Here is a 27671-nt window from a genome sequence, read left to right as displayed (position 1 = left end):
AGACTCTCGCCCTTGGGGCCAACTCTTTCTCCCACCCCATGACTTGCGTTCACAGTGTCCTAACCCAAGCAGGAGCAGGGTCACTAATACTCAATTAGTACCACAGTCATAGATTCTAACTACAAGCTGTATGTGTGCCATTGGCGGACTGCCGCTGGAAAGGGATCGATGAAGCAATCAATAGTTAACATGCTTCCGATAACTCATAGTGGGGAGGCCTCCCAACTTTTTCTTTGCCACTCATGAAAATGGAACTTTCTGCCTTTCTGGTATGTCTCTTCAAATTTCCTTCTTCCCATACTTCCTCCTTTCTTGACTCATTTTTAACCATGATTTCATTATTTTAATCTTTGCCCAAATATCACTTGTGGGCAAGGCCAGCGCTGCTTTCTGAATATGGCATCCCGCCAAATTCACATATTAAAGTCTTAACCTCCAATACCTCTGAATATAAGTGTATCTGGAAATAGGGTCACTGAGGAAGTGCTTGGTGAAGACAAGACAGTATCATTCTGGAGTATGGTGGGCCCCTTATCCACTACAACCCGTGTCCTGATAAACAGGAGAAATGTGGACACAGGCACACACAGCGGGGGCAGGCTATGTGAGGGCAGGAGTTACACTACCCCACGCTGGCAGAGAATTCTGGAACAGATTCTTCCCAGCACCTGTAGAGGGAGCATGGCTCTCGGTCATCTCCTTTTCAGACTTCTTGTCTCCACTGTGTGACAATAAATAGCTGTTTTTCTAAACCACCTATACGTGGTAGTTTGGTACGGCAACTCCAGCAAACTAATACAGCCAGTGATGAATCATGGTGATGAGGAGAGCTGTGCTGGACATGAGGACGCACCCAGCTGCCCACACAGCGGCAGCAACAACGACCAGCTGCTGAGACTCTTCCACAAATGAAGTCATTCCCATGCTAACATCTGTTGAAAAGCTTCTCACTGCACTTAGAATAAAATGGAAGCTCCTTCCTCTGGTTACAGGGAAATATCCTGTGTCAGTAAGACCCGTTCTGGCATTTCCATGCTTGTCGAATATAGCTCTCTACTTTTTCTCCATTTCTCCATTCTCCAGTCATGATGACCCCCTTTTCTGTTTTTGAACATTCAACCTTGGGGCCACATGAAATATGCCCCTGCCTAGAATATTCTTCCTCCAGATCTTTCCAGGCTTAGCTCCTGCTTACCATTTGATATTACCTCAAATGTCACCTCTTCATTGAGATATCCAGACCGTTTATGGGAATACCCATATTTATTTCTCAGAATCAATCTATTTCTCAACAAGACACATCACTTTCTGCCATCCTGCTTGCTTTTGTCTTTATAAATGTTCATCGGCATCACTAAAATCTAAGCTCAGCTAGAGTAAGGACTAGACTGTCTTGTTTGCTGTTGTATCATCAGTACATAGAACAATGCCTGACAGCAAGGGAGCTGTGGATGGATGCAAGATCTGTGCACTGCACAAAGCACCCAGTCTAGGAGGTGAGACTGAGCCTTGTCAGCCAAGCTCTACATCAGGATAGTGGCAGCTGTCTAATTATCTGCCAAGAAAACATGTCCCCTTCCTTTTAAAATTTGTACCAGAGTAGTGAACTGGCTGGCACTGTTCCTGCTTAGCACTCAGTAGGCACTCAATAAACATGCTTCCTCAATGACCAGCAGTTTCAGTTCATCCTGTTTCTGTTGGGTAGGAAACTTATGGCTTTGAGGGAGTCACATGCCTTTCTCTTTCTCAATATTCTTACCTATCAGGGCTACAGTGAAATAGAATAAATTTATGGCTGTGATGATGTTTCAGAAAATAATGCACTGGCCTCAGACATGATTAAGATGAGAACGTAACTGAGAGAGACACTTGTGGTTTCATACTGTATGGCAAACAAGAGACAGGCGACAACCAGCTTCGAGTACTGAGTATGATCCACAGAAGCACGATGACTGTGGAGACCTTGCCATTTTTACTCTGTGAAAAAGCATCATGACTTGTCAACTCACACATGCTGCATGGCGTCTTCAAAGAACACCAGGGGCATGACAGCATTCAGCTCATTGTAGCTGTCTAAGGCCTCCGTGAGCACGGTCTTCAGCACCTCCCAGTCCCTCACCGGCAGGTAGCACGGGTCGGGGCCACTGTGAGCAAAGTGGCAATAGACGAGGGGCTGCTGAAGCAGCACAGGACTGTCTACACCCTGCAGGAGAAGGGAGACAAAGATCGGGTCACGTCAGTCATCCAGAGCGGTTCATCTGGAAGCACAGTGGCCCATCAGAGGAAGAACCTGCAGGTCAGTCTGAGTCGCTGGGCCGAACGTTCCCAAGTACAGACCGGGTACATTCTGGAATCCTGCCTGCTCTGGCAGGGTCAGCACATGCACAGTTCCTTCACATCCTTAGTTGACTCTGCCCCAATACCAGAGTGCCCGGCCAGAGTGACCGCTGACATCCCACACACTTACTTCAAAACATTTACAAGCAGTTTCCAGCATTTTTTTCTGAAACAAATCACAGTCCTTTGGGTCTACCAGTTTGTCTCCATACACACGAGAAGATTCGTGCAGCCACAGGCGGATTAAATCATTAGGACATTTTAAACATTCAGGGGAAGCAAATAAAATCCCCTACAAGACAAGAACGGGAAGAATTAAAAATTCGGAAACTGATGACATTCCACAATATTCTTTTCCTTTAACACTTTAACTGTCTACTAAATTCAGCAACTTAAGTTAGAAGAAGTACTCTAAATAGAATTATTATAATAGTAGTTTTACTCTCTGATAAGTAACATCTTAAAAATTGACTACCATTAGACCCAGGTTCAGAAAGTAGGTAAGACTGTATCTCACAAGCCACCAAGGAAATAAGTAGCTCATTGGAGGACTTGCATCTATCAAGTCTCCCAGCCGATGAAGTTTCCCAAACCGAAGTACAAAGAGCTAACACGAATGTTAGAGGATCAACATTTTTTTTTTTTTAATTTTTTTTTTAAGCAGGCTCCCTGCCGAGCAAGGAGCCCGATGTGGGACTCGATCCCAGGACGCCGGGATCATGACCTGAGCCGAAGGCAGCCGCTTAACCAACTGAGCCACCCAGGCGTCCCGAGGATCAACATTTTTTAATCCTAAAACCCTTTGGTATCTGTCAGTCTAACCCTTCCATTTAGCAGATGAAGAATATGAGACCAAAAGTAAACTGCCTGAAATCACGTTTTGTGGGTAGATCCACAACTAGCCCTCGAACAATTCTCATTCCCCACCGCCCCCACCAACACTGAGGGTCAGTATCTCGGATTCACAGGGACCCCCTCCTTCCAGAGAGAGTCAGCTGGCTCTGGACTCAGAGGAGAGCACAGCAAGGTGCAGGCGAGTAGCTACAAAGTTTCAGCAGCTGCTGGTGTGAGGAGTAGCTGCCAGATTGGACATAAGCCAGGAACAAGCCTCTGATCCCTTGCCACTTATTGCTTTCCTTCCCAAAATCAGCTTCAGGGTGTCTGGGGGGCTCAGTCAGTTAAGCATCAGACTCTTTCAGCTCAGGTCACTATCTCAGGGCCAGGAGATGGAGCCCCATGTTGGCCTCCGTGCTCAGCCCAGCATCTACTTGAGATTGTCTCTCACCCTCTTCCTCTCCCCCTGCCTGCTCTCTCACGCTCTCTGATAAATAAATCATTTTTTTTTAAATCGGCTTTTAAACAACACTGTAATGAGCAGAGCTGTTCCAGGGGTGCTAGAAACACAGCAATGAGAATGAGTGAGTGGTCCATGTTCTCAGGAACCTGCTGTCTGACACAGTGTTATGGTTTTAAGGCATTTGCAGTGATTTAGAAAAGAGGCTTACAAAAATATAAAGAAGCAAAAATCACCAAATCTAAAGAAGTCTCCTGAAATTCTCCACTACCTCTCTCAAAAAGAACCTCAGGCCATAAATAGCCCTCCAACTGCTTTCACTGTAGAGGGTAGATCACACCAGTTCACTTTTTATTTTTTTAAAATTCTGGTTTCAATTCCCTCTTCGGAATTTCCTTTCTAAACCAAATACAGAAACACCGGTCCTTTTACCAGCTAAGTCCATTAAGAGTCAAGGTCAAGTCAAAACAACCTAATGGTGTAAGAAATGGTGACGTTTCTCTTGATGTATGTTTAAAAATGATATTATATAAATAAGAAAAAATAACAAATGATTCCCCTCCCTTGGCCCAAAAGGAGGCACTCCGATATTTACACAGAACAGGGAGTCAGACTCCTACCCTTGCTTCTGCAGCTAAGTCTCTGCACAACCCGAGAGAACCCACTAGTCCCATCAGTAAAATGGGAATAAACCTGCCATACAGACTTCTCAGAGGAGTTTACGGTGCGATATCCAAGAATACAGGCCACAGTACACAGCATCACCTTGAACTAAGTTCCATAACTGAACAACATTAATATTACCAGAATCATTCCTCCACCCAAGATGCCACCAAGATGCCACCAAGAACCCAGAGCCACCAGGTACCTGAAAGACGTTCGATAGGTCTCTCAGATTAAAGAGGTAGTGGAATTTAACAGCTGTGGGTAAAAAGTTATGCGTCATCATCTGATGGAACCTGATTGTTGCCTGTATCAAAGAGGGCCCACTCCTGAGAACTGATGGGCCAAAGGCTTGCTGCTGAAAATGGAAGTTAAGAATTTGGCTATAGATGGTTTGCAGCGCCTCCAAAGATGGAAAGTTGAATGCAAACACAGTGAAATGTCTCTGAAAAACAAAAGAAATCTAAGAGTTACGTATAATAGGGATTATAATGGTACCATTAGATTGCAAACAAACAAACAAAAAAAGTCTCTCCCCCCTCCCTTTTTTTGTAATCCCTTCCTGTATTCCATGCTCCCTGCCGTGTCACAGTGGTACCTTCCTCTCGGACTCAGGGCCTGGCTATAGGATTGAGCCAACAGAGTGGGGCAGAACTGACACCGTGCCAGTCACTGTCAGAAGCCTGTGTGTTTCCACTTGCTCCCTTAAGGCCCTACCTTCGCCATGAATTGTGCAAGCCTATTAATGGGTGAGAGACCCACGAAGCTGAGCCACCCTGTCCTTACCACTTTAGTCAAAGCCACCACAGCTTCGCTGATGGAGAGTCACCCAGCCGACCCCCAGCAGGTTCCAGATGAGGGAGTAAGCAACACTTACTGTCGTATACTGTTGTTTTATGTATGTTATAGGTGGTGGGGGGTGTTGTTATTAAAAGGTTATATGCACATACAAAACATGCACGTTAATATTTTTATCAGCTTTATTCCTTATTCCAAGATGTGAAAACAAGCGAGGCATCCTTCAACAGGTGAACGGGTCAACAAACTGACACACAAATATGATGGATATTATTACATAGTGGTTAAAAAAAAATGACCTATCAAGCAAAGAAAAGATATGGAGAGAGCTTAAATGTCTATTTAAGCCAAGTGAAAGAAGCTAATCTGAAAGGACCTCAACCTATGGGATTTCAACTATGTGACATTCTGGAAAAGGCTAAACTATGGAGACAATGAAAGGACCAACTGGTGGACAGGGATTCCGGAGGGAGGGAGGGATGATCAGGAAGAGTCCAGGGGAGTTTCGGCACAGTGAAACTATTCAGTCTGCTATTTTCATGGCAATACCTGGCATTCTGCATTTGCCAAAACCCACAGAATATACAACACAAAGAATGAACTCTCGTGTAAACTTTGGCCTTTGGTCAATAATAATGGATTGAAATTGGTTCATCAACTGTAATAAAGGCAGGATACTCATGCAAGATGCTCATAATAGGGTAGAGTGAGGTAGGAGGAGGGGGAAGGGTACTATGGGAACTCTCTGCAGTCCTTTCAACTAAAACTGCTCAAACAGTCTGTAAACCTGTACCTGCTTTTAAAAAATGGTCTATTGGAAAAGGCAAAAGCTACTGAACATAATTAAAAGAAACAAAAACACAAATAAAAATAAATTTAAAAAAGCTTACGCACTTCACCAAAAGTCTGGTAGGAGCCCTAGTCTGTAGGAAAAGCATCAGGAATCACAGTCTACAATGTGTGAGGTTTTCCTTTGGGCCAGGTTGGAGCCGGCAGGACTCCACCCCTACCTGGAGTCGAGGATTGATCGTGGAACTGCCCACCATCAGATTCATGCAGGCAACATACTGACAGCTGTGGACTTCTCGAAGCATCACCTTCTGTCTGTCGTACCTGAAAGACAGACAACAGGACCGTAAACCCCAAACCAGAAGATGACAACACAACAAAACCCTCCTGTTTATGCAGGACTTCCTCATACATGGTCTCCTTCAATCTTTATAATCACTCTGTGACTTTGGGCATGTTAGCCTCAACTCAGAGACACAGACACCAAAGCTGAGCAAACAGAAGTCTTCACAGCTCCTCTGACGCCGGAATCAACACAGGGAGCTCAATCAATATGTGCTGTTCCTGCCTAGGGATTCCCACGGAACCCTGTTTCCAGCGAGGCTGGGGGCTCTCCCTCTAGGTAATGGAAGGGAAAGACACACGGCAACACCCAGACATTACCAAACAGTGACATCTCTCAGAGTAAGGTCAGGTGTTTAAGTACCTTAGTGCCAGTTAACTAATCTGTGGGTTCAATGCTTCAACTATACAGTCATGTTTCTAAGACACTTTTCAATCCAATTAATCCCAAGATACAAAGGGAACCTACTGCATTTACGATGATGAAAAGGGGATCTAAAGTGAAACGCAAAAGTTATCCCAGAAAATGCTCCTCAAAAGAGGAAGAGATTGGGGTAATTTTCTTCTTCAGCACTCACCCATAAAAACAATGATTCGATTTCAGGAGAGAGTAGGACACAGAGAACCGCTTACCAGTGTCCGTAATCGATGTGTTGCCGGATCAGAGCGTGGGGTTGCACTGTGCCATAGGGGTCCACTTCGGGCATATTCATGTCGTCAATGAAATAAACTAATTTTTTATTTCCTCCTGGACCATAGATACGACCAGCTTTTTTCTCTAGAGGTTTCTCAAGAATTCCTGGAACAAATGCATCATTTTGCCCACCCATCAGATAAAATGTCACTTTCTGTCCTTTGTCTTTTCTTTCCCTCATTTTTCATCTTCTGTCCATTTCACCCACTCCCAAGTCTTCAAGTATTAACTGCGCAGGCTGGTATTGGTGATGACCCTCTGGTCACCGCCTCTGTGTCACGCTTTCCTGTCAACCTCCCTCCTTTTGGCAGAGCTCACCTCGCCTTTCCTTTCCCGGATAGTCAACATCTGACATAGGACATCACACTGGCCAGCAATCTGAGGACATGTCACTATTGGTCTGTACACTTTGTTCCCCAAACGCACTCTAGCCCACGGCCCGCTCCCTCAGTCCTTCCCTATCCCCTCTACAGGACCATCTATGCACAAAGAGAGTCCCCAAACCTCTCTTCTTGGGTCATCCAATGGCACGAGTGTAATGAAAGCTGTACGTAGTCTCTATCCTGTGCACACATTAACTTACATTTCTTCATGTGCCGCAGTGACTTGTATGGACTTGAGAGAAAACCATGGGGGTAGAAAATCCTGAACCGAGTGTGTAAGATACAGTGTCTCATAGCTGCTGACTCTCCAAATAGACTATGAATAGCTTGAGGACAAGGACGTGTTCATGACTATATTCCTGATGACAACCACAACAAGCCATTTATCAAGTGAATCAAAGAACAAATAAGTGTGTCATGAATAAGTTAACAAAGCCATCTTCCAAGCAGCGGACTTGGCATTTCCAAGTGTGTACTTCCTGGCAGCCACTGGTGGCTGGACGTTTGGCCCACACGAAACAAGCCTCTTCCCCACCCACAACCCACATCTTCCTTTTTCCCTCCTAAGCTCCTCTGTGGGATTAACAGTGTCTTAGTCAAGAGCCAAGCTTTAGTATCTTCTTTCTCTCCTGCTCCCAGATCTGCCTGACCACAGCCTGAAAATGGTACCTCATGTCTCTTCCCTTTCACCATTCCTTCTACCATTTTAGTCAGAGCAACGTTACATTCAGCTGCTGTACTACACAGGGGGACTGGTCTCCCCACTTCAGACATCTCCCAAAGGACAGCCTGCATCCTTGCTCCCCATAAATGGCTCACCATTTCCTACCAAATGAAGTACAGTCCCTTCAGCTTGCATCTTGGCTCTTGCTACAGTGACAGGGACCAACCATTCCACATTGCCTGAGACTATCCTGGTTTGTTTTCTGAGAGCAAGCGAGCGCGTATGTGTGCTGGGGCAGGGGTAGGTGTGCCGGTGGGAAGGGCAGAGGGGAGAGGAGAGAATGTCCAACAGGCTCCACACCCCGTGCAGAGCCCAACTAGGGGCTCCATCTCATGACCATAAGATCATGATCTGAGCCAAAACCAAGAGTCGGACACTTAACCAAGTTACCCAGGTGCCCCAAACTATCCTGATTTTAACAGTAAAAATCTCATGTCCCAGAAATCCCCTTAATCTGTGGCAAACCTAACAGCTGGGCCTTCTATCTACAGTCTAGCTCCAATGCACCACTGCAGCCTTTCCCTGTCTTCTACTCCATCCCTGTGCTTTGGAAAGTCAATTAATTGAATGTCTTCTGTAATTTTCTTTCCTATGTTTGCTTACACTGATTTTTCTTTCCCAAATCCTATCTTTGCCTGCATACTACCCCACTGTGATGGTCTGAAACCCAAACCTTCTTTCAAATACACTGGTCTCTTTACTGTGCTAATAGGCCATGTCTAAACCTTACACCAATGCCTTCACCCTTTCAGCTATTATCAAGATGAACTCATCGCACAGTCAAGCACTTTATTTTGTGCTTGTTGTGGGATTGTAGCCCTCAGCTTCCATTTACAAGTGATCCCTCCTTTTGCATCTGTGAATGAAAAACATGCACAGGACACAACACCTTGGGAAAAATAGATAAATAATATAGATTTGCTAAAGAATTAAATTAAATTAAAGAATTAAATGAAATATCTTATTCTTACAATTTTCCCAAGATTTAATTAACAGCACATGGCCTGGCATTTCATCAACATGGTTTTAAGGAAGTTCTCCTAAATCAATCCCTTACTTGAAAAGGTAACCAGTGCATTCTCCCTTGTGGACAGCCTTATGTTGCTAGGGCTCCAGAAAACTGATTAAAGGTGACCAAAGTGTATAGAGGCAAAGCAGTGAACACCGTTGATGCCAATTCTTGCTGTTCTTAAAAGTAATAACCCTTTATCCGATAGGATCTCACTGATATGTGGACTTTGAGAAACAAGACAGAGGATCATAGGGGAAGAGGGGAAAAATATGAAACAAGATGAAACCAGAGAGAAAGACAAACCATAAGAGACTCTTAATCTTAGGAAACAAACTGAGGGTTGCGGGAGAGGAAGGATGAGATGGGTGGGTGATGGACACTGGGGAGGGTATGTGTTGTGGTGAGCACTGTGTGTTGTGTAAGACTGATGAATCATAGTCCTGTACCCCTGAAACAAGTAACACACCATAGGTTAATAAAGAAAAAAGAGTAGTAACCCACATAAAGCCATTTGTGATATAAAAAGCCAAAATCACAATATTGAAACAAAGTATATTTTACCCCGATTGGTGGTAAGTAAAAATTCATCTGAGGCCAAAGCAAAACGTCTAAAGCCTAAAGAAAAGCAGTCTTCCCCTCCGGCTACATGCCCCAGCCTTGACCGTTTCAGATGCCTTGTTTCAAAAATATAAGCAGGAAGAAAACTCACTTTGCAGAGCTGCAGACGTTGTGTAGTAGTTGAAAGGCACACGGGACACGACATAATCCTCAGAGAGACTTGCCAGCGTGTCGCTTACAAAGGCTGTCTTTCCCACCCCAGCATTTCCTACTAGCATTAGCGGTTGTCCTTTCTCAAGCAGCAACTCTACGAAATATCGGAGACGAGTTGTTTCTGATGTGGGAACCACAACTCTCTGGGGTAGGAGGGAACAGAACGAGAGAAGTCAGAAAGAGAGGCGTTCCGAAATTTTCTCTCTTAACCGACACAGTCACTGGAGAATTGAAACCCAAAGAATTCTTAAGTTCACACTCAGTAGGGGAGATCTTACCTGACACTCAGTTTTGAATTATCAGAGTTCAGACATAGCTTGAGAACAACTGGGTAGTGCCATCAAAATTCAGTAGTATAAACAACAGACCTATCTTTTCCAACTTAAGTGTTAGCCAAAGCCCCTAATCACAGACCTTGTGTTAGGCATACTGGGAATCCAATAAAGGTTTAGGAAACTGTCCACCACTCTCTAGGAGCTGAGAGAATATTCGAGAAGTTAAGTCACACATAAATCAAAGTTGGGAGCAATGCCTTGGCCGGGTAAGATTAAGTGGCCCAATGATCAGGGCAGAACTTAACACTAAAGGAGTTCAGCATGGGGAGAGACCCACTGGTGGGAAACAGTGATGTTAAGTTAAATATTCCTAAGTCCAAAGTACATGTTGAACACATTATGCATTGTTTTGTTAAAAAAATCTTTATAGCAATCCTTCTGTTTTGAAAATTGGTGACTTATTTATACACTTCATTGTTTCACAACAAATGTGAGGTGGCTTAGGGGAATACAAGAAAATGAAGAATGGAAATAAACACCAGGTTCAGGGAATACAGACTAATACATAACGCCAGGGAGAGAGGTAGCAGGCATAGACATGCAAGAAATAGAATCCTGCACGGTGATTAAAACAGAGTTGACATTTCTTGCATTTTTGGAGGCCAAATTAAAAAGGAGGTAAAAAACTACTTGCAAGATTCAGACTGTTCTTAAAAAACAATGAATACCTAAATTCTACAATATATTCTCCCCTGTTTGGTTAGCATATACTGAATACAATTTTATATTTTATATTTAGAATATTTTATAGATCATTTTCTATGATCATTTTCGTGATTATGAATATTTACACTAGAATTCTGTTTTATTTTATTTTTATTTTAAGATTTTTATTTATTTATTTAACAGACAGAGAACACAAGTAGGCAGAGAAGCAGGCAGAGAGAGGAGGAAGCAGGCTCCCCACGGAACGGAGAGTCCGATGTGGGGCTGGATCCCAGGACCCTGAGATCATGACCTGAGCCGAAGGCAAAGGCTTTAACCCACTGAGCCACCCAGGCACCCCTAGAATTCTGTTTTAATTTGGTGGTACTCTTGGGGCCTACTGAAAGGCACAGACTGTTCTATGCTACGCCAAACAGAACCAGATGACTGCTTTTCATCAGAGTTACATTTTACATTTTTTTTCTCCTTTTTGGCTCTTCATTGTCTTCAGGTGCCTCTTAATTTGGCTATTAGATCTGCTCTCTATACATTAATACCAATAATTCACACTTCCTAACAGCTGAGTACGTGACAGGTATGATGTTAAGCATTTCATACACTAGGTCATCTGATACTCATAACTCATCTATGATGGGGGTTGTGTCATGATTTTCATTTCAGAGATGATGAAACTGAAGCTTAGAGAACACCAATAACTTGATGAAGGTCACAGCAAAGTAGTAAGTGGTGGTACTTGGATTAAAGCCCAAGCCTATCCAGAGCCAGCAAGAAGGCACGTCAGGACATGGGTTGGGCACACGTTACTCCATCCCTTGGCACTCCCATTTTCCATATGTAAAAGGGTTATCCATAGCCTATGCCTTAGAAAGATGTTTTAAGGATTAGTTAATCTATGTAGAGCAATTAGAAAAAGGTCTGAGATAGACTTCTGTAATATTAGCATTGACTATTACTACTGACTCAGTATGGTTCCTTTTCAATATGTTAAGAAGCGGTTAGTAGACTAACCACACTTGGTACCACTGTGTGTAGAGTAAGACTATAAAGTAGTCCTAATAGGTTCCCCGTAGAATAAAAGGCATTGCTGATCAGATGCATCAACCTCGCCATACCAGTTCTTGGTCTTTGGTTAACAAACTCTCAGCTTTCAACCAGCTAGGTAATACTGCCAGGTAGGTGAAGTGCAGGTCGGTTGAGCAAAAGCAGATTTCACAATTCTTCAAGCAGTTGGAACAGACATGGTTGGCTGCCTCCTAGCACCCATTTCTCCATCATCCCTTCCTGTCAGAGCTCCCACTTTGTTCAAGTCTCCATGCTTCCTCCACACACACGTGGTCCAGGGGAAGCTCAACCTGGCTCCCATGGTACTGTGATGATTCATCAAGGCCAATCAGGGTAGCCCAGTAGTCTGGCCTGAGACAGGTTAGGGGTGGCATGTGAGCCCTGGAGTATTAGATGCTCAAGGGGCGGTCTGCTTTGGTGCTTCTGAGAAGTTTCCTCACTCTTTATGAAAACTATATGACAACATGGCTTTTCTCTCTGAAGGAAACTCCTAGGGCAACTGGAGCCCACTTCAGACCAGGAAGGATACTAGTCTTAAAAATGATGCTGGTGTTAAGAGAGCAGAGCAGAGAGCTGGAAAGATCCAAATTCTTGGTGATATGATATCACCAAGTCACAGAATTAATCAGTCTTGGGGCCATCCTACATCTGATTTCTTGTTCATGAAGTCTCCCTGGGGTTAGGTTTAATGGGTTGAACTGTGTCTTCCCCAAATCCGCATGATAAAGCCCAAAACCCTAGTGCCTCAGAAAGTGACTGTATTTGAAAACAGGCTCTTTAAAGAGATGATTAAGTTAAAATGAGGCCGTTAGGGTGGGCCCTACCCCTATCTGACTGGTGTCCTTCCTGAGAGGAGGAAATTTAGACAGACTTGGAGACAGTGCTCAGGGAAGCACACACAAAGGTCATGTGAGGACACAGCAAGAAGGCGACCATCCTCAAACTAGGGAGAGAGCTCTTGGGAGTAACCAAGCCTTCCAACACCTTAATCCTGGATTTCTTGCCTCCAGAAAGAACTGTGAGGAAATGAATTTCTGGTGTTTAAGCCATCCAGTGTGTAGTATCATGTTAGGGCAGCCCCAGCACACTAAGACAAGCAGAGTAGGCCCCCAGAGCGAAGACCGGTATCCTTATACAAAGGGGAATTTGCACACACAGACACACACTCAGGGAAAATGCCATGTTAGGGCAGGAGCTAGGCTGCCACAAGCCAAGGGACCCCAAGATCATGAGCGAACTCCAGACGGAGGCCTGGAACGGAGTCTCCTGGAGACACTCAGGAGGAACGATTCCTGCTAACACTTAGTCTTTCATTGCCTAGCCTCCAGCTCTAGGAAGTGAATACACTGGGTCTTGTTTCACACTAGCTGCTTAGTTCATACCATAGAAACCCTGTATATTCTATTCACACAGTGCTACCGGAAGCACTAAGCTCCCAAGTGAATCAGAATGTCACGATTTTAATGAAAAGGAAAAGAGATTGGGGCAGAAAAAGATGACCGAAGAATAAGTCAACATCAGAGGAATGTAAAACAAACATTTATGAAGAGAAATTAAAAAAAAAAAAAAAGATTCACTTAGATTTGTCAGCTGCCATGAGATTTCAAACCTCTGAGTTGAGGAGCTTAAACACAACTACTTTATGGCTTGGTGGGGGTTAAAGAAGTTCCACATGAAAAGTGCTAATAAATTCATAATATGGTCAGATATAAGAATCATTGGAACTAACAGAATAGGTCTTTGATTTTTAATAAGACACAAAATTGCTTTTGTGTCTTATTAAAACAGTTTTAATAGACTTAGGTAGATTTTTTTTTTTAAAGTTTGCATAAACTTAAGAGCCATCTCAGTAGTTGTTCCTAGAACTAAGACTCTTCTCTCCCAGGCAATATGCTATATGCTCGACCATATCAACAAAAATTTCTCATCAGGCAGGACTGATGAGCAGAAGGACTGCTCAAGCATGAAACAAAAAGGCTCAAAGCAGCACAGTGTGGCTTGAAAATTTCTAGGTTCCAACCACCTACCTTCAGAGCGACCTCTGGATCCATAGAAAATGTGGGGACCTTCTCAGCCCAAGGCAAGAATTTCTTAGTTTTGTGGTCCAGATAATAATCAAAGATCGTCCCCTGGGATGGAAACTTCACTGCTTTCATCTCTTTATGCCACCACCGACTGAATTCAGCTTGAGAGTCAGAAAGCTAAGAACAAGAGAAATCCTTATGCAGACCTAGAGGTAATTCTGAACACATACGAAGCCCCTCCAAATCCCACTGAACACAGTTATTTGCAATTATAACACAGTTATAATTACAAACGGGCTAGAGTAACTGACCCAAGAAAAATAAATAACTAGAAGTAACTTAAAATGAGTGATAATATCAGAGAGGCAGAAAGCTATAATTGCCATACATCCAAAAGGTACAAATTTTCTGGAACAATTATTAACTTAAAAAGTAAAGTAAGGTTAGGTGAACCTTCAACTATCCCTGGGTTATTTAACAATGAGCTCTCAGGCAAATTACCATCTAGCTCCAGTGAGACAGTGTTTCTCAAACACTGGTGTTGATTTCTACCAATATTCACATCAATTCTCGATAAAGTAGGAAAGATAAGAACAAAGGAACATTTTTTTTAAAAAATTGGTAAAATTATTTGATTTAAATATTGCCCTTTATTTGAGCTTACAGGCTTTTTGGACCTTTTGCTGTTGAAATAGCTTTTCTTTTATAAAATTATGGTATTCCTTATGGTCATTACTTATAAATGTCCTTATTTCGAAAAGTAAACATTGGGTAACCCTATTTCATCCCTTCAAGTCACAGAACAACCTGGCAGAGAGACTTCTTTACCTGCAGGATCTGCGACCACCCTGCGCTTGGGGGAACTCTAAGAACAGTGTGTGGGAGTGGCTACGGCACTCAGTAGTCTCAGACTTCCCAAGACCTTAACTCCCGGTTTTCTCCTGTCACATTCTTAAAACTGCTTTTTCTTTGGTATCCTACATCCTTGGACTATGGCTCACTTCTTGCACTGGGCTGGTTGCACACATGAGCAGAGACAGGAGGGCTGGAGAGCAGGGGTGTGTGCCGAGGGCAGAGAAGGCTGAGGAGTCTTCACAGGCAGAGCTTGCCTCCATCTGCCAAACACGCTGAGCTCACGCTCCTGCTCCCCACCACTCACGTGTTCATGAGTCCAGGCTCGTGTGAGTTGTTTTCAAGTTGGTGGCATGGCTACTTTATCTCTCTACAAAAGTTCATCTTACAAATCAGTTCCAAAGACAAAACACTTGGCACGATTCCCTGTAGGCAGAAGACCTAGGACATGGACTTGACATCAAAATTTCTAACCACTACATCAGCAAGATCATTTTGGTAACACATCTTTGACTCAGTGCACTCAACTACAGTGCATTTGTTCTAGACTGGGGACGAAAGCCAACAGAGTGTCTGCCATCACAGAACTTACGGGGAGATAGAAGCAGAGACCCGAGGAAGCAGAGGCTAAGCTGATAAACGCAGAAATAAACAGGTGCTGTGAAAGCAGAGTTTGCTCTAATGGAGAGTAACAGGGGTGAATCTATTGTTATTTCAGTTCTAGTTTGTTAATGTACAGGGCAATACTGGTTTCAGGAGTAGAATTCAGTGATTCATCACTTACATAGGACGCCCAGTGCTCATCAGAACGAGTGCCCTCCCAAAACCCACCACCCATCCAGCCCATTCCCCACCCGCCTCCCTCCATGAACCCTCAGGGTCTTCTCTCTAAGAGTCTCCATGGGGGTGCCTGGGTGGCTCAGTGGGTTAAGCCTTTTCTCTGCTTCCTCACCACAAAGGGGTGAACCTATTTTAGTTGGACGTTCAGGTGAGCTATCTTTGAGAACTGGCACAGATTAGGGAGAAGACAATTCCAAGAAGAAGGAAGAGGTCACCACGGGTGAAGATCCTGTGGTATGAAAGATCTCGGGTTCCAGAAATGGGCACCAAAGCTGGCGGAAGCATGTGGGAGGTCGGAGGTGGGGGGGAGAAGGGGTGGCTGAAGCAGCAGGAAAAGACTGGCAGGACCAAAGATCCAGGGGCCTTGTAAATAGTATTAAATTTTTCACTTTATCCTAAAAGCAAATGGAATCCATTAAAGTGTTTTAAACTCTCAAGTGTATCCTATCATTCAATTTACATTTTAAAAAATCGCTCTGGCTGCTGAGAGGATAATGGATTATGGGGGAGGTACAGAAGCAGACCAGTGAGGCTGTTACCTCAGAAGCCAAGTGAGAAGTGATAATAGCAGTTGATGGGAGCTCAGGGAGAGCTGATCAAGACTTATTTTGGAAGCTGCCTGCAATGGCCTGGCTTAAGAACACAGGAGCCGAGCCAGCGTGCTGCAGTCGGAGCGTGGCTCAGACATCACCTGGGCGTCCTCAAGCAGGCTATCTAAGTTTTGGCTCTTTTGTAAAAGGGGAGGAGGATAGTTGTACTTATACATAGAGGTTTTATTTTTTTGAAAATTCAGGAAAGTAGCAGACTCAGAGGTGTAAGCGCATTCTCGGACATCCAGCAGGCACTCAGATTTGTTCAACTAATAAAAGGCGATCTTAAGAGTATTTCTTCCAGCTTTCCTTCATGTTTACAACTTAATAACATCTGCTTTGAATGTTTTGTAGTTAGAGCCCTTCTGAAGATGTGAAGGTGGTGGTGATGATGATGAGGAGGAGGATGAAGGAGATGAACCTCATTTAGGGAGAAGAGTGTCTGGAGGAGTGAGGGGACCACTGTGGTGGCCCAGGGCCCGGCCTGATGGACTGTTGGGAAGGCAGCCATGTTTGAAAACTGGAAAGACAAGAAGGCAATCAGCTGGGAGGAAAGTAGTCAGGAATAGAGAGATTTCTACTGTCTACATCCTACTCACACAATTTTACCTGGTTTATATCCTAGTGAAGGAAAAACCTTGGGGAGAACTCCAGAAAAAACATAAAAAAACACGGGGGGGGTGGGATAAGTTGGGGAGAGGGGGAGATTCTGCCCACAGCCTCCATGAAGGAGAAGCTCACGCACGCTGTAAATTGTGCCTGAGAAAAACCACACGAAGTCACCCAACACCAAATCTTGACTCTTACTCAAAGCAACACAGGCAGCTTTGCTTTAGAAAGCCCTTGGATATTATAGAAGGAAATGTGGGATCAACATCAGATCAAGCAGGCCAAGTGAATTCCACACCTGTTTATAGACATGATTTACGGTGACCTAGTGACAAGAAGCAGAACTGGCCCACAGGTTTAAGCAACCATGTATCTGAGGGCCTACAACAAGTCAACCAGTGGAAATATGGGGCCCTTTTGGCTGTGATGCCTTCCAGTCTAAATGGGAATATCTGGCAAAGTCTGGAAGAGGGGAGCCATCTATTTTTAAGGCAAAGATTCAGGGCTACATGTGGGATCAGTTATGACCGTGAGAGATCCTGAGGTACCCTTGAATGGGTGGCCTTTGGAGATGTACATGGGTGTGAATCCTGTTGCAGTCATTTCCTATCAGCATAACCTTGGTCAAGTCCCTTTGCTCCTCTGAGCTTTATGCACACCATGAAGATAGCTTACACAGTTACTGGAAATGTTACATGGCAAAATCTACATACAGGGGAGCATGGTGGAGATGAGATGTGCCATCTTCTAGCACTGAAAGACTCCCACTTTGCACCTGAGTAAGTCTCATGTGTGAATAAGCACATATGCACACACTCGAGCAAGCTCGTCAAGTGTTTGTCCAAAAGAAATGAGCAGTCATGGATGAGCTCCTCTAGGAGTGCTGGGCAGGCATGGGAGCCTCATGCTTGGCTGAAGGCAAGACTCATGGAAAGGATCTCACCTGAGTTGAGTCTGGTTTGCAAATAATTACCCCAGGGATCATGTAAGAGACTGAGTAGAGGCAAGAGACAAGACACAGGGAAACTGATTTCAAGGTTCTTACAGGCTGTATACTGAATGTGTCCATCCCCACCCCCCGCCCCACATTCCTATTTTGAAGCTCTATCCCCCAATGTGATAATATTTGGAGATGGGGCCTTGGGAGGTAATTCGGTTTAGATGAGGTCATGAGGCTTGGGCCTTTGTGATGGGATTAGTGTCTTTATAAAAAAGACATCAGAAAGCTTTTTATTGTTTTCTGTCATGTGAGGACACAGCAAAAAAGCAGCTCTCTGTAAGCCAGGAAGAGAGCCCTTGCCAGAACTTGACCATGCTGGCACCCTGACCTTGGACTTGAGCCTCCGGAAACGAAAGTGAATTTCGTTAAGCCATCCAAGGTATGGCATTTCGTTACGGCAGCCCGAGCTAAGACACTGTGACAGCCCAGGACAACCTAAAGATGATACATTCATGAATGAAGGGTGTAGGGATGGGGAGGTGAGGACAGACCTGACAGCTGTTGTGTGACTGAAAGGATCTGCTGACCGCTGGATAGTGAAGTGAAGAAGAATGGGACCCATTCCTGGGTTTTTAACTCGAGCAACTGGAAGGAATGAGAGTATACCAGAGGATAAGAAAGGGTGAAGACGAAGAGCCAGTTTGGGGGTGGGGCAGAGGCAGAGCTCTGTCTCTGGCTCAGGGAGTGGGACTGGCCTCTGGAAGAGCACACTGTTGGCGCTGCTCCCCAGGCAGGTGGAATCACCGACCCCTGAGCTCCCAAGAAGATGTGGGGCAGTGTCAGCCCAAGTTAGAGCTACCAGCCTGGACGAGCTTGCCTAAACATACTGGCTTATAAGAGAACAGGGCCAACAGCAGAGATTTATGATGATATTAAAAAAAACAAAAACAAAGACAAAAACCAAACCAACAGGGATCACATTACAACCTGCCCCCCAAGTAAAACTGGTTCTATAAATTATTTCTGTGAACCATCTCAAAACATACCTGATCTTGCAACAGAGTGCCTCCAAACGCCCAGATACAAGCAAAGACAAAGTAGACTTCATAAACCTCTTTTGGGCTGTCCAAAGGTACGTTGTCAGGAGTCAACAAGCATTCCAGAAGGGTACAAATTGTCTAAAGAAAAAGAAATAGCTATTCACTCAGGGCAATAGCTCCTTAATAGCAGAGTCAGGTCACAGGACATACTAACCAATCCACTTGCTCCTTAAGAGATTATAGAATTTTCCCCAATCTGTGACATTGAGGCAGACAAAAATCACTGCCTTGGTTTTCTAAGTCAATAGTGGAAAATCTCTGCCACCACTTCTTTTTTTTTTTTTTTTAAGATTTTTATTTATTTGACAGAGATCACAAGTAGGCAGAGAGGCAGGCAGAGAGAGAGGAAGGGAAGCAGGCTCCCCGCTGAGCAGAGAGCCCTATGCGGTGCTCGATTCCAGGACCCCGGGATCATGACCTGAGCCGAAGGCAGAGGCTTTAACCCACTGAGCCACCCAGGCACTGCCATCTCTGCCACTTTTAATGAAACCGATCTTCTAAATAATCAACTATTTTTAAAAAAAGGACTATTTTATCCAATTTGTAATCACTATAACAAACATGGGTACATACAGGCACAAAGTAAAGACAATGGGGAATATATCTAAGCTCTTTTTTATTAACAGGGAGTCACAGCACACAGAGTTGTCTAGAGCTCACATTTTCACTCAGTAACAAACTCCAGATACCCTGCCTTCCCAGTAAGTGTTGCCCTATCGTACCAGTGGGAATGGAAAAGGACTCCACTTGACAGAGAGGCATTTATTTATTTCCCTCCTGCTGGACATTTAGATAACCCACTTTCCCTTAGTGCTTTGGCAGTGGGTTTTTCCCACCTGTTGTATAAACTTAGAAAGACAGACTGGCAGCCTTCGCCTGTGACTTTTTATTTTTGAACACCGAACTAAATTTAACCTTGGAAGAAACACTATTCAGGAACTTGTCCTTTACTCCCTCCATGTGAGATGGCAACGTGCTGTTGGTCAGAAACACAGCCTGAGTTCAGGACAATTAGGTCGGTGAGGAGGGGAACATGGCTGCTTGCAAAGGCCTTTCCAAAGGGAACAATAACCCGTCGTGAACATGTTTTTGAGCTACTTCTCTGAAGCACAGGTATAGGGGTCACAAAGCAGCGGTGTCCCAGACTCTTAGAACTCCTGGAACATTTCCCCTGGCTTCTGGAGGCAGCCTGAGATCCGATCACTATCACACAGACAGCAATGCAAGCCGCTACAGAACAAGTCAGGACTGCACGTGTCTCTTTCTTTCTCAGCACTGGAAGCCGGGGAAAAGCCGTGTTAACACAGGGAAGAGCTCCTGGAAGTAATTTACAAAGGTTTTCAATTTGAAAAGTTGATCGCCCGTTGTATTTTTCAATCTTCTCTCTTGATTTTTATTATGTTATATAGTTCCATATCTGCCAATTTAAAATAATCCCCCAAAAGATATAAAAATCACCCATTTGGTATCGAGAAAAATAATGTAAGACTGTGAGGCTTTGCTGCTTCTGAGTAGAAGCCTTAGTGCTATAAGGGACTATTAAAACCAAAACCAAAACGGGGACTGGAAAATTTCAGGGTGTCCTCATCTGCTGATCTGGGGACTTGACTAACTCGTCACTTCTCTGTTTTCTCCCCAGTGCAGTACTTGGAAAACACTTGGAGCTCTGTGTCAGCAATTAGTAACGTCAGACTCTGGTGTATATTATGAAGGAATTAATATGACTAACCAAGCTTAAAGCAAATACATGTCGGGCGCCTGGGTGGCTCAGTGGGTTAAGCCTCTGCCTTCGGCTCAGGTCATGATCTCAGGGTCCTGGGATCGAGTCCTGCATCGGGCTCTCTGCTCCGCAGGGAGCCTGCCTTCCTCCTCTCTCTCTGCCTGCCTCTCTGCCTACTTGTGATCTCTGTCTGTCAAATAAGTATTAAAAAAAAAAAAAAGCAAATACATGTCATTTATTGGAAAACAGAGCACATTAATTTCTTAAAGTAGGCATTTGAAGGTGTTCCCCTTTGTACTCATGTTCATCTCAAATTTTGTCCTTGCAAGTAATCACAGAAAGGAGACTCTATAAACAACTGCTGGAAAAGAGCTGAGGACAAAATGCCATTTCTGAATACTACAAAAGGAGGAAGTGAAAGGGAAAGTCATATTAATTCCTACTGACCTATTTTCACACTACTCTTGAATGAAAAAATTCACACTACAGAGAATCACACAAATACATAAGTCAACTAGAGAAAGAACACAGTCATGCTTTTGCAAGTACTACACCAGAGGAAGCCTAATTAGGCTAACCACATAATTAATTCATTATGAATAAATTCAGACCTGCTTTCAGAAATAAATTATACCTCGGATAATTACTGTTGAAGACTATCGTTTACTTAATTGGTGTGTGAATTATCCAAAAACCTGAACTTTATCTTCTTATTATGCTTGTGACTCTTTCTAATTTAGCTTCAAACAAATCTGGTAACAGGAACTTAAAGGTAACAAAGTACTCTCACACCAATTTTGTTCCTAGAGAAAAAAAAAAAAAAGGATTTCTAATTGTAAATCTTTTGTGAAGTTTTCTACTTGTAAAGGCTGGGGACTGTTTCTCTTCATGCTGAGATTAAGATCACAACCTTCATTTCTGTGTGCTGCAAATTATTTTCATTTGCTTCCATGACAACCTATCATACATATACCCTTCAGTCTTACCAGGGGTCTCAGACCAAGGGTCAGAATAGACCTGTTTCTGGAGTATTAGGAACTCCCCATGGAGACTGACCTGACTTCAGGAGTATCTGGGGAGGGGGTGCACAGAAAAGAAGAAGAGCATGGGAGGGCCGGGGATGGTCAGCTCAGAAGCTTTCTCCTACCGCCCAGCTTAGATGCTGGATTTACTGTAGTCAAAAACATACTGAGCCCCTTCTCTGGGCCAGTTACTTAGGAGACAGAAAAATAAATATGCCTGTTACTACCTTATTCTTCTTATTCTATTCCAATATACTTGGAGGAACACAACGATTAAGTAAACACATACCTGACCCCTGCTCTGTGCGAGGGAACTATGTACATTTCTGGGGACATAAAAATAAATACAAGGTGGCTTCTGGCCTCTAGATCACAGTCTCATGAAAACAACCGGTCTACAAGCCCAAGTGATAACAGAAGGTGATAGGTGTGTCACAGAGGTTTGCAGAAAGCCCCGGGGAACAAGGAGCTAGGGAAAGAGAGGTGGAGCAACCTGATGACCCCCGCAATCTTTGCCTCATTTTTTATTTTTCATTTTTTGTATTTTTCATTTTCCAGCAGAGCAGCTATATAATGACTGCTGTATCTTTTTTTTTTTTAATTTTTCATTCTTTCAAGTAGGCTCCACACCCAGCATGGAGCCCAACACAGGGCCTGAACTCATGACCCTGAGACGGAGACCAGAGCTGAGATCAAGAGTCGGACGCCCAACCAACTGAGTCACCCAGGCACCCCTCTTTGAGTCTCCTTCCTCAAGCAAACAAAAGCTCCTGCTGCCTCCGTCAGGCCACACCACTGCATCAGGACCAGAGCGTACGATGGTGAAACCAGAGCCAGACCTGCACCAGGCTGTTCTCCGGAATTGAAGTGATGGTTTTCAAGCTTGTTCTCAGCTTATCCAAGCAGGCAGGAATGTATTTATCGAAAAGAATAGTTAAATTGGCCTTTTCTGATTGATGCTGCCTTCTATCTATCCAACTGGCCACATACCTGAAAAAGAACACAGAAAAGCTTTTACTGAACACGAGGCTTGAAAAGCTGAATTTCACCAACTCCGAACTCCCCCCTCGCCACCCCTCCACCCAACCAGATTGATGCCACCCTTCGGGGACATGTGTAGTGAGTTCATTCTATTTCTCAAACTGCAAATATTTTTAAATGACCCCTTAAAAACTTATTCTAATGGCTATTTTTACCCTAATGAAAAAACTGTAGAAGAAACTCCTACTAGCACTTAGAAGGCAAACATAATGGAGTCTAAGTAGGCCATTACTGAGCCTTTATAAGGAGGTGTAGCATGTCATTTCCTAAGGGACTGAAACTAGTTTCATAGGGTAGGCTTTATTTATGAAAACAGCTTGGGATTTTTCTTGATTAATCTTGGCATCAATTACTTAGTAATGACAAATCAGTTACATATAAAAAGGTGAAAATTCTACAGGGGCTATTTCAGAATCTCTCCTTTTCCACTGGCTTGGAGGGAACGTCAACCTGAGAAGCAGATAATGCGTTTCCGATAAGTCGCTCTGAAATGGTATCTCATACTTGGGTACATATGTATTAATCTGGAGCTTACAGAAGGTTATCAATTTTGATATATTAATAACCCTAACATATTAATAAAGTCATACTTATCAATAAAATGAAACATAGAAACATAGCCTAGCAGCTCCCACAGTCGTCTCTGGGGAGACACTGTGTGATGCTAAATGAAAAATAATTGCTCAAAAAGTTCTCATCAAACAGGACGAGTGGCGCAGCTACCAGCTACCGCTGTACCTTGCTATAAGCAAATCAGATTTCACATATCCACTATTGGAAGAAATTAAGGCAAGATAATTATCCTATAAAAGGCTCCCTTTGATTTTACAAAGCACCACAATAGGGCTCTATTAACTATTCAATCACATTTTCACTACAGTGAGATTTATAGGATATCAACTGTCAAAACTTCTCCAGGTCCAAGAGAAATGGTTTTCGGTGAAGTCCAGGTGTAGGATGGGAACTTGAGAGAGCATCTCCGGGCGTGGGGACAGCGGGCACCAGGGAACGATGGCAAGCAAGTGTGAGTTACTGGAATTGAAGGCACGAGGGCCTCACCTACCTCTGAGTTGCTTGTTCAACCACACAGCAGCTGCCAGAAGCAGAATCTTAGCATCCAGAGCTCACTGGGGCAGTGGGGGTCGTGAGGGGTGGTGAGGAGAGAGACCGAGCTCTCAAGGCCGACCTCCCGGATCTGTAGCCCAGCCACACCATTTTTTTTTAATTTTTAAATTTTTTTATAAACATATAATGTATTATTAGCCCCAGGGGTACAGGTCTGTGAATCACCAGGTTTACAGACTTCTCAGCACTCACCATAGCACATACCCTCCCCAATGTCCATAACCCCACCACCCTCTCCTGATCCCCCTCCCCCCAGCCACCCTCAGTTTGTTTTGTGACATTTAGAGTCTCTTATGGTTTGTCTCCCTCCCGATCCCATCTTGTTTCATTTATTCTTTTCCTACCCCCCAAACCCCCCACATTGCCTCTCCACTTCCTCATATCAGGGAGATCATATGATAGTTGTCTTTCTCCGATTGACTTATTTTGCTAAGCATAATACCCTCTAGTTCCATCCACGTCATCGCAAATGGCAAGATTTCATTTCTTTTGATGGCTGCATAGTATTCCATTGTATATATACCACAACTTTTTTTTTTTAAGATTTTATTTATTTATTTGACAGAGAGAGAGATCACAAGTAGGCAGAGAGGCAGGCAGAGAGAGAGAGGAGGAAGCAGGCTCCCTGCTGAGCAGAGAGCCCGATGCAGGGCTTGATCCCAGGACCCTGAGATCATGACCTGAGCTGAAGGCAGAAGCTTAACCCACTGAGCCACCCAGGTGCCCCCTTCCACCTCTTCATTATCCATTCATCTGGTGATGGACATCTAGGTTCTTTCCATAGTTTGGCTCTCCAGCCACACCATTTTCTAACTGCTGCCTAGGGTGAGTTGCTTCACCTCTCTGTGCTTTAAGTTTCTCACAAACCTCCTAGTATTGTTGAGGATGAGATGATTTCTCATGCAGAAAGTGTTTGGATTATTATCTGACCTACAACAATTTCTCAATAAATGCTAGCCAGCACAGAGTTGGTTGAAGCCCGAGAACTGGGGTCATATCCTGGCTCCGCTGATCTGTGCATCTCCTCAAGGCAGTAGAGTCCTGCAGGGCCCAAGGGTTGGCAGCCAGTGCTCTGCTGGGTATAACAAATTCTGCCTCCACCCCTGGCCTTTGGTGTCAGTGGAGCAGAGGCCTATGCGGGGATGACCAGGGGCTAAAGCCTCCAGAGAGCCAGAAAAGGGGAAAAGGGCTCTGCCCGAGGGGGCAGGTGAGAGCTGCTTCATGGACCCACAGAGGCAGGAGCCCAAGTCTCAGAGAGAACGCCCACCTGGTCCAGGAGCAAATACTGCCCTTGTACAAACTAGCTCCACGGGGCAGGACTTGAGTACAACCAAACCAGGAGATAGGATCCTGCAGTCCCCGCCCTTCAAAAGCCCCCAACAATTTCTGTTAGGGGTCAACCACACCACATAGCACAGGGAGTAAAAAAAAACGTCTATATTGTCAAATATAAACAGTTTAAAATTTCACATATAAATTATGTATACATCTTCATAGCTTGGGATAAAAATAGATGTTAAAACACAGTGAATTCAGAGGAAGACACCCTCAGCAATGGCAGAAACGGAAGGTCCAGATCTTTGCTGAAAATTCTTTCCACCGTACTTCATAAAAAAGTCCCTTAGGGTTTCTAAGAGATGCTGTACATTTGAACATGACCAAATGAAACTCAGTGCTACTGTAGGACACACCATGGCAAAAGACATGCTAAAATGGCATATTTATTTCTTACTTACATAACAGATCACTGGGGCCCCTGCCTCAGGAAGGGGCCACACCATGACGCCTTGAAGCACCATCTTCACACCAACATCCAGCTCACAAACAGAGGATCTTTGGCTCTTCGGCCTTTGCAAATGTGTTCCCTACTGTCAGCTGTGTTGCCCGGCCCTTCTTCAGATGGGCTGTTCGCATGATCACAGGAATCTAAGACCCTCTAGTTTGGAAACTTAGTTTAGAGCCCAAGTTTTCAGGCTCCTGAGGACTCTTTAATTTATTCTTCAAGAGTCTGGGACTGGAATAGTGTCCTGGAGAAGAGCAGAAACTCACCAGAGCTCTGGTTATATACTGGCCCCTCAGAGCAAGATGCAGCCTCTCTTGTCATTCACGGGTGGCCCGGAAAAATGGCCCAAGTTACAACGTGCTGACTGGCAGCGAACGTTGATGGTTTCTGAATCCGTATGTTTGCAAATATATACAGGCTGCCAAGATGCAAGGATGGGATTGCAGGGGTGGAAGACAACAAGCTCGGGGCACATGGGTGGTTCAGTGCGTTAAGCTTCTACCTTCGGCTCGGGTCATGGTCCCAGGATCCTGGGATCCAGCCGCGCATCGGGCTCCCTGCCCGGCGGGATCCCACTTCTCCTTCCGCCTCTGCCTTCCACCCCCCAGACTCATGCTCTCTCTCAAATAAAACCTTAAAAAAAAAAAAGACAACAAGCTCATCCAACGCAAGTGAGAGGATGAGAGAGAGAAAATCGAAAGGATTTTATCCATTAAAGTGATAAAGGAATAAGTATGATCTAAAGGTGGGGTTGTCAAAAGTTACCTTCCAGTAATCTCTTGGAATCAGACTAAATTCCGGAGATAGTCCCACATTTTCCTATCATTTTCTAGAAGTTGAGTAATATACCGTTTGGTAGATCTCATTTTCAATGATGTTCACTTCAAATAATTTTAAGCTAAGCGACTTAAGTAATTTTAAGTTAAGTGATTTAAATAATTTAATTCTGAATGAATTTAATTCATTGCCTGTTTGCTTTTCCTTTTCTATGCACTTCATTCCTAATTATTCATTTCATCTCTAATAGGGAAAAAGTCTTGATTATTTTTTAGAAATTTTCTTCTACTTCCCATTCTTTCTCTGTTTCTCAAGATCTCAAGAGACACATGTAAACTGTCCAGCATTCATCTAGTAAATTTACTTAGGACTGAGAAGTAGAATAGTATTTGATTTTGACAGCCAGTCCCATGTTCATGTGATTTTAAGGATGTTTGTGTGACTTGATATGTTCTGTGTCTGTTAAGTGTGGATATAAAATTTTTTTTAGAGTAGCTCAGTGAATTTCAACAAAAATATCTAAGAAGCTTACATGATAATGACACTACCTTTAGTTCTTAAATCATGCAGAGACACTATAAACAAAATATTTCATCATCTCTTCTATCCACAATAACTTAGGGTTTCCCACAATATGAATTAAGAAAATGGATTTCCTAATTCTGGTCACTGAAAGAGCCTAAAAGCAATGACCTATCAGTAGCAATGAGCACACCTAGCATCACTGTCTTGGATTCTAAATACCATTCCTTACACAAAAAGTTATTCCGTTTGGCTCCTTGGAGAAATGACTGAATTGGGTGAAGGAAAGAAAGAATGAAAGGGGCCTGAATCATGCTGGTTAGCCGGAAAGTCAAGCGCTACAAGACTAACTGAGGATGAAAAGTGAAAAAGAACAAGTAAGGGGCTGCCTGGAAAGGGCTCTTGTTGGCAAATTTGGGACAAAGCCAGCGTTCAGTATGATCATGTTGCTAATGAATTATAACCCACTAAACTAAAAGAAAAGAAACCATGAACAGAAAATGATGTCCATTAAGAAAGAAAGGGGGAGCGGGACTGAGAAAGCAAGAGAGAAAAAGAAAGGGAGGAGGAGGGGTGAGGGAGGGGACTAGGAGGAAAGAGGAGGAGGCATTCTTTATAGGAAAATGTCACCTCATCTATGTAAATAGAAAGGAATGAATTAGGGAGTCACCACTTGCAACCACCATTGGGTCACTCTTCTAGGTATCTGACTGATTACCCTCAAAACTGTCAATGTCATGAAAGAAAAATGTGGGAGGATATTCCGCATTAAAGGAGAAAATATAGACAAGTAGATGCAATGCATGATCTTTGTTGTGACAGTGGATTAAAAAAAAGAAAAGAAAAGAAAAAGCCT

At 43.8% G+C, this 27671-nt stretch overlaps 1 protein-coding gene across 1 annotated transcript in view; it reads right to left on the bottom strand.

Moving 5' to 3' along the window:
• Positions 1 to 27671, bottom strand: part of DNAH11 (dynein axonemal heavy chain 11) — a 328215-nt gene that overhangs the window by 137197 nt on the left and 163347 nt on the right. Inside the window, exons 43-51 of the mRNA XM_047694987.1 lie at positions 22407 to 22557; positions 18772 to 18903; positions 13898 to 14071; positions 9746 to 9950; positions 6857 to 7022; positions 6103 to 6205; positions 4500 to 4739; positions 2468 to 2629; positions 2010 to 2203 (exon numbers count right to left, since the gene is read on the bottom strand). Coding sequence (XP_047550943.1) covers positions 2010 to 2203; positions 2468 to 2629; positions 4500 to 4739; positions 6103 to 6205; positions 6857 to 7022; positions 9746 to 9950; positions 13898 to 14071; positions 18772 to 18903; positions 22407 to 22557 — 1527 coding nt within the window. The remainder of the gene's footprint in view (positions 1 to 2009; positions 2204 to 2467; positions 2630 to 4499; positions 4740 to 6102; positions 6206 to 6856; positions 7023 to 9745; positions 9951 to 13897; positions 14072 to 18771; positions 18904 to 22406; positions 22558 to 27671) is intronic.

Source organism: Lutra lutra, chromosome 11 (genome assembly GCF_902655055.1).
Source record: "Lutra lutra chromosome 11, mLutLut1.2, whole genome shotgun sequence".
Classification (NCBI taxonomy): Eukaryota; Metazoa; Chordata; class Mammalia; order Carnivora; family Mustelidae; genus Lutra; species Lutra lutra.
The sequence above is the reverse complement of the archived record's forward strand: the minus strand, read 5'-3'. Positions and strand labels throughout refer to the sequence as shown.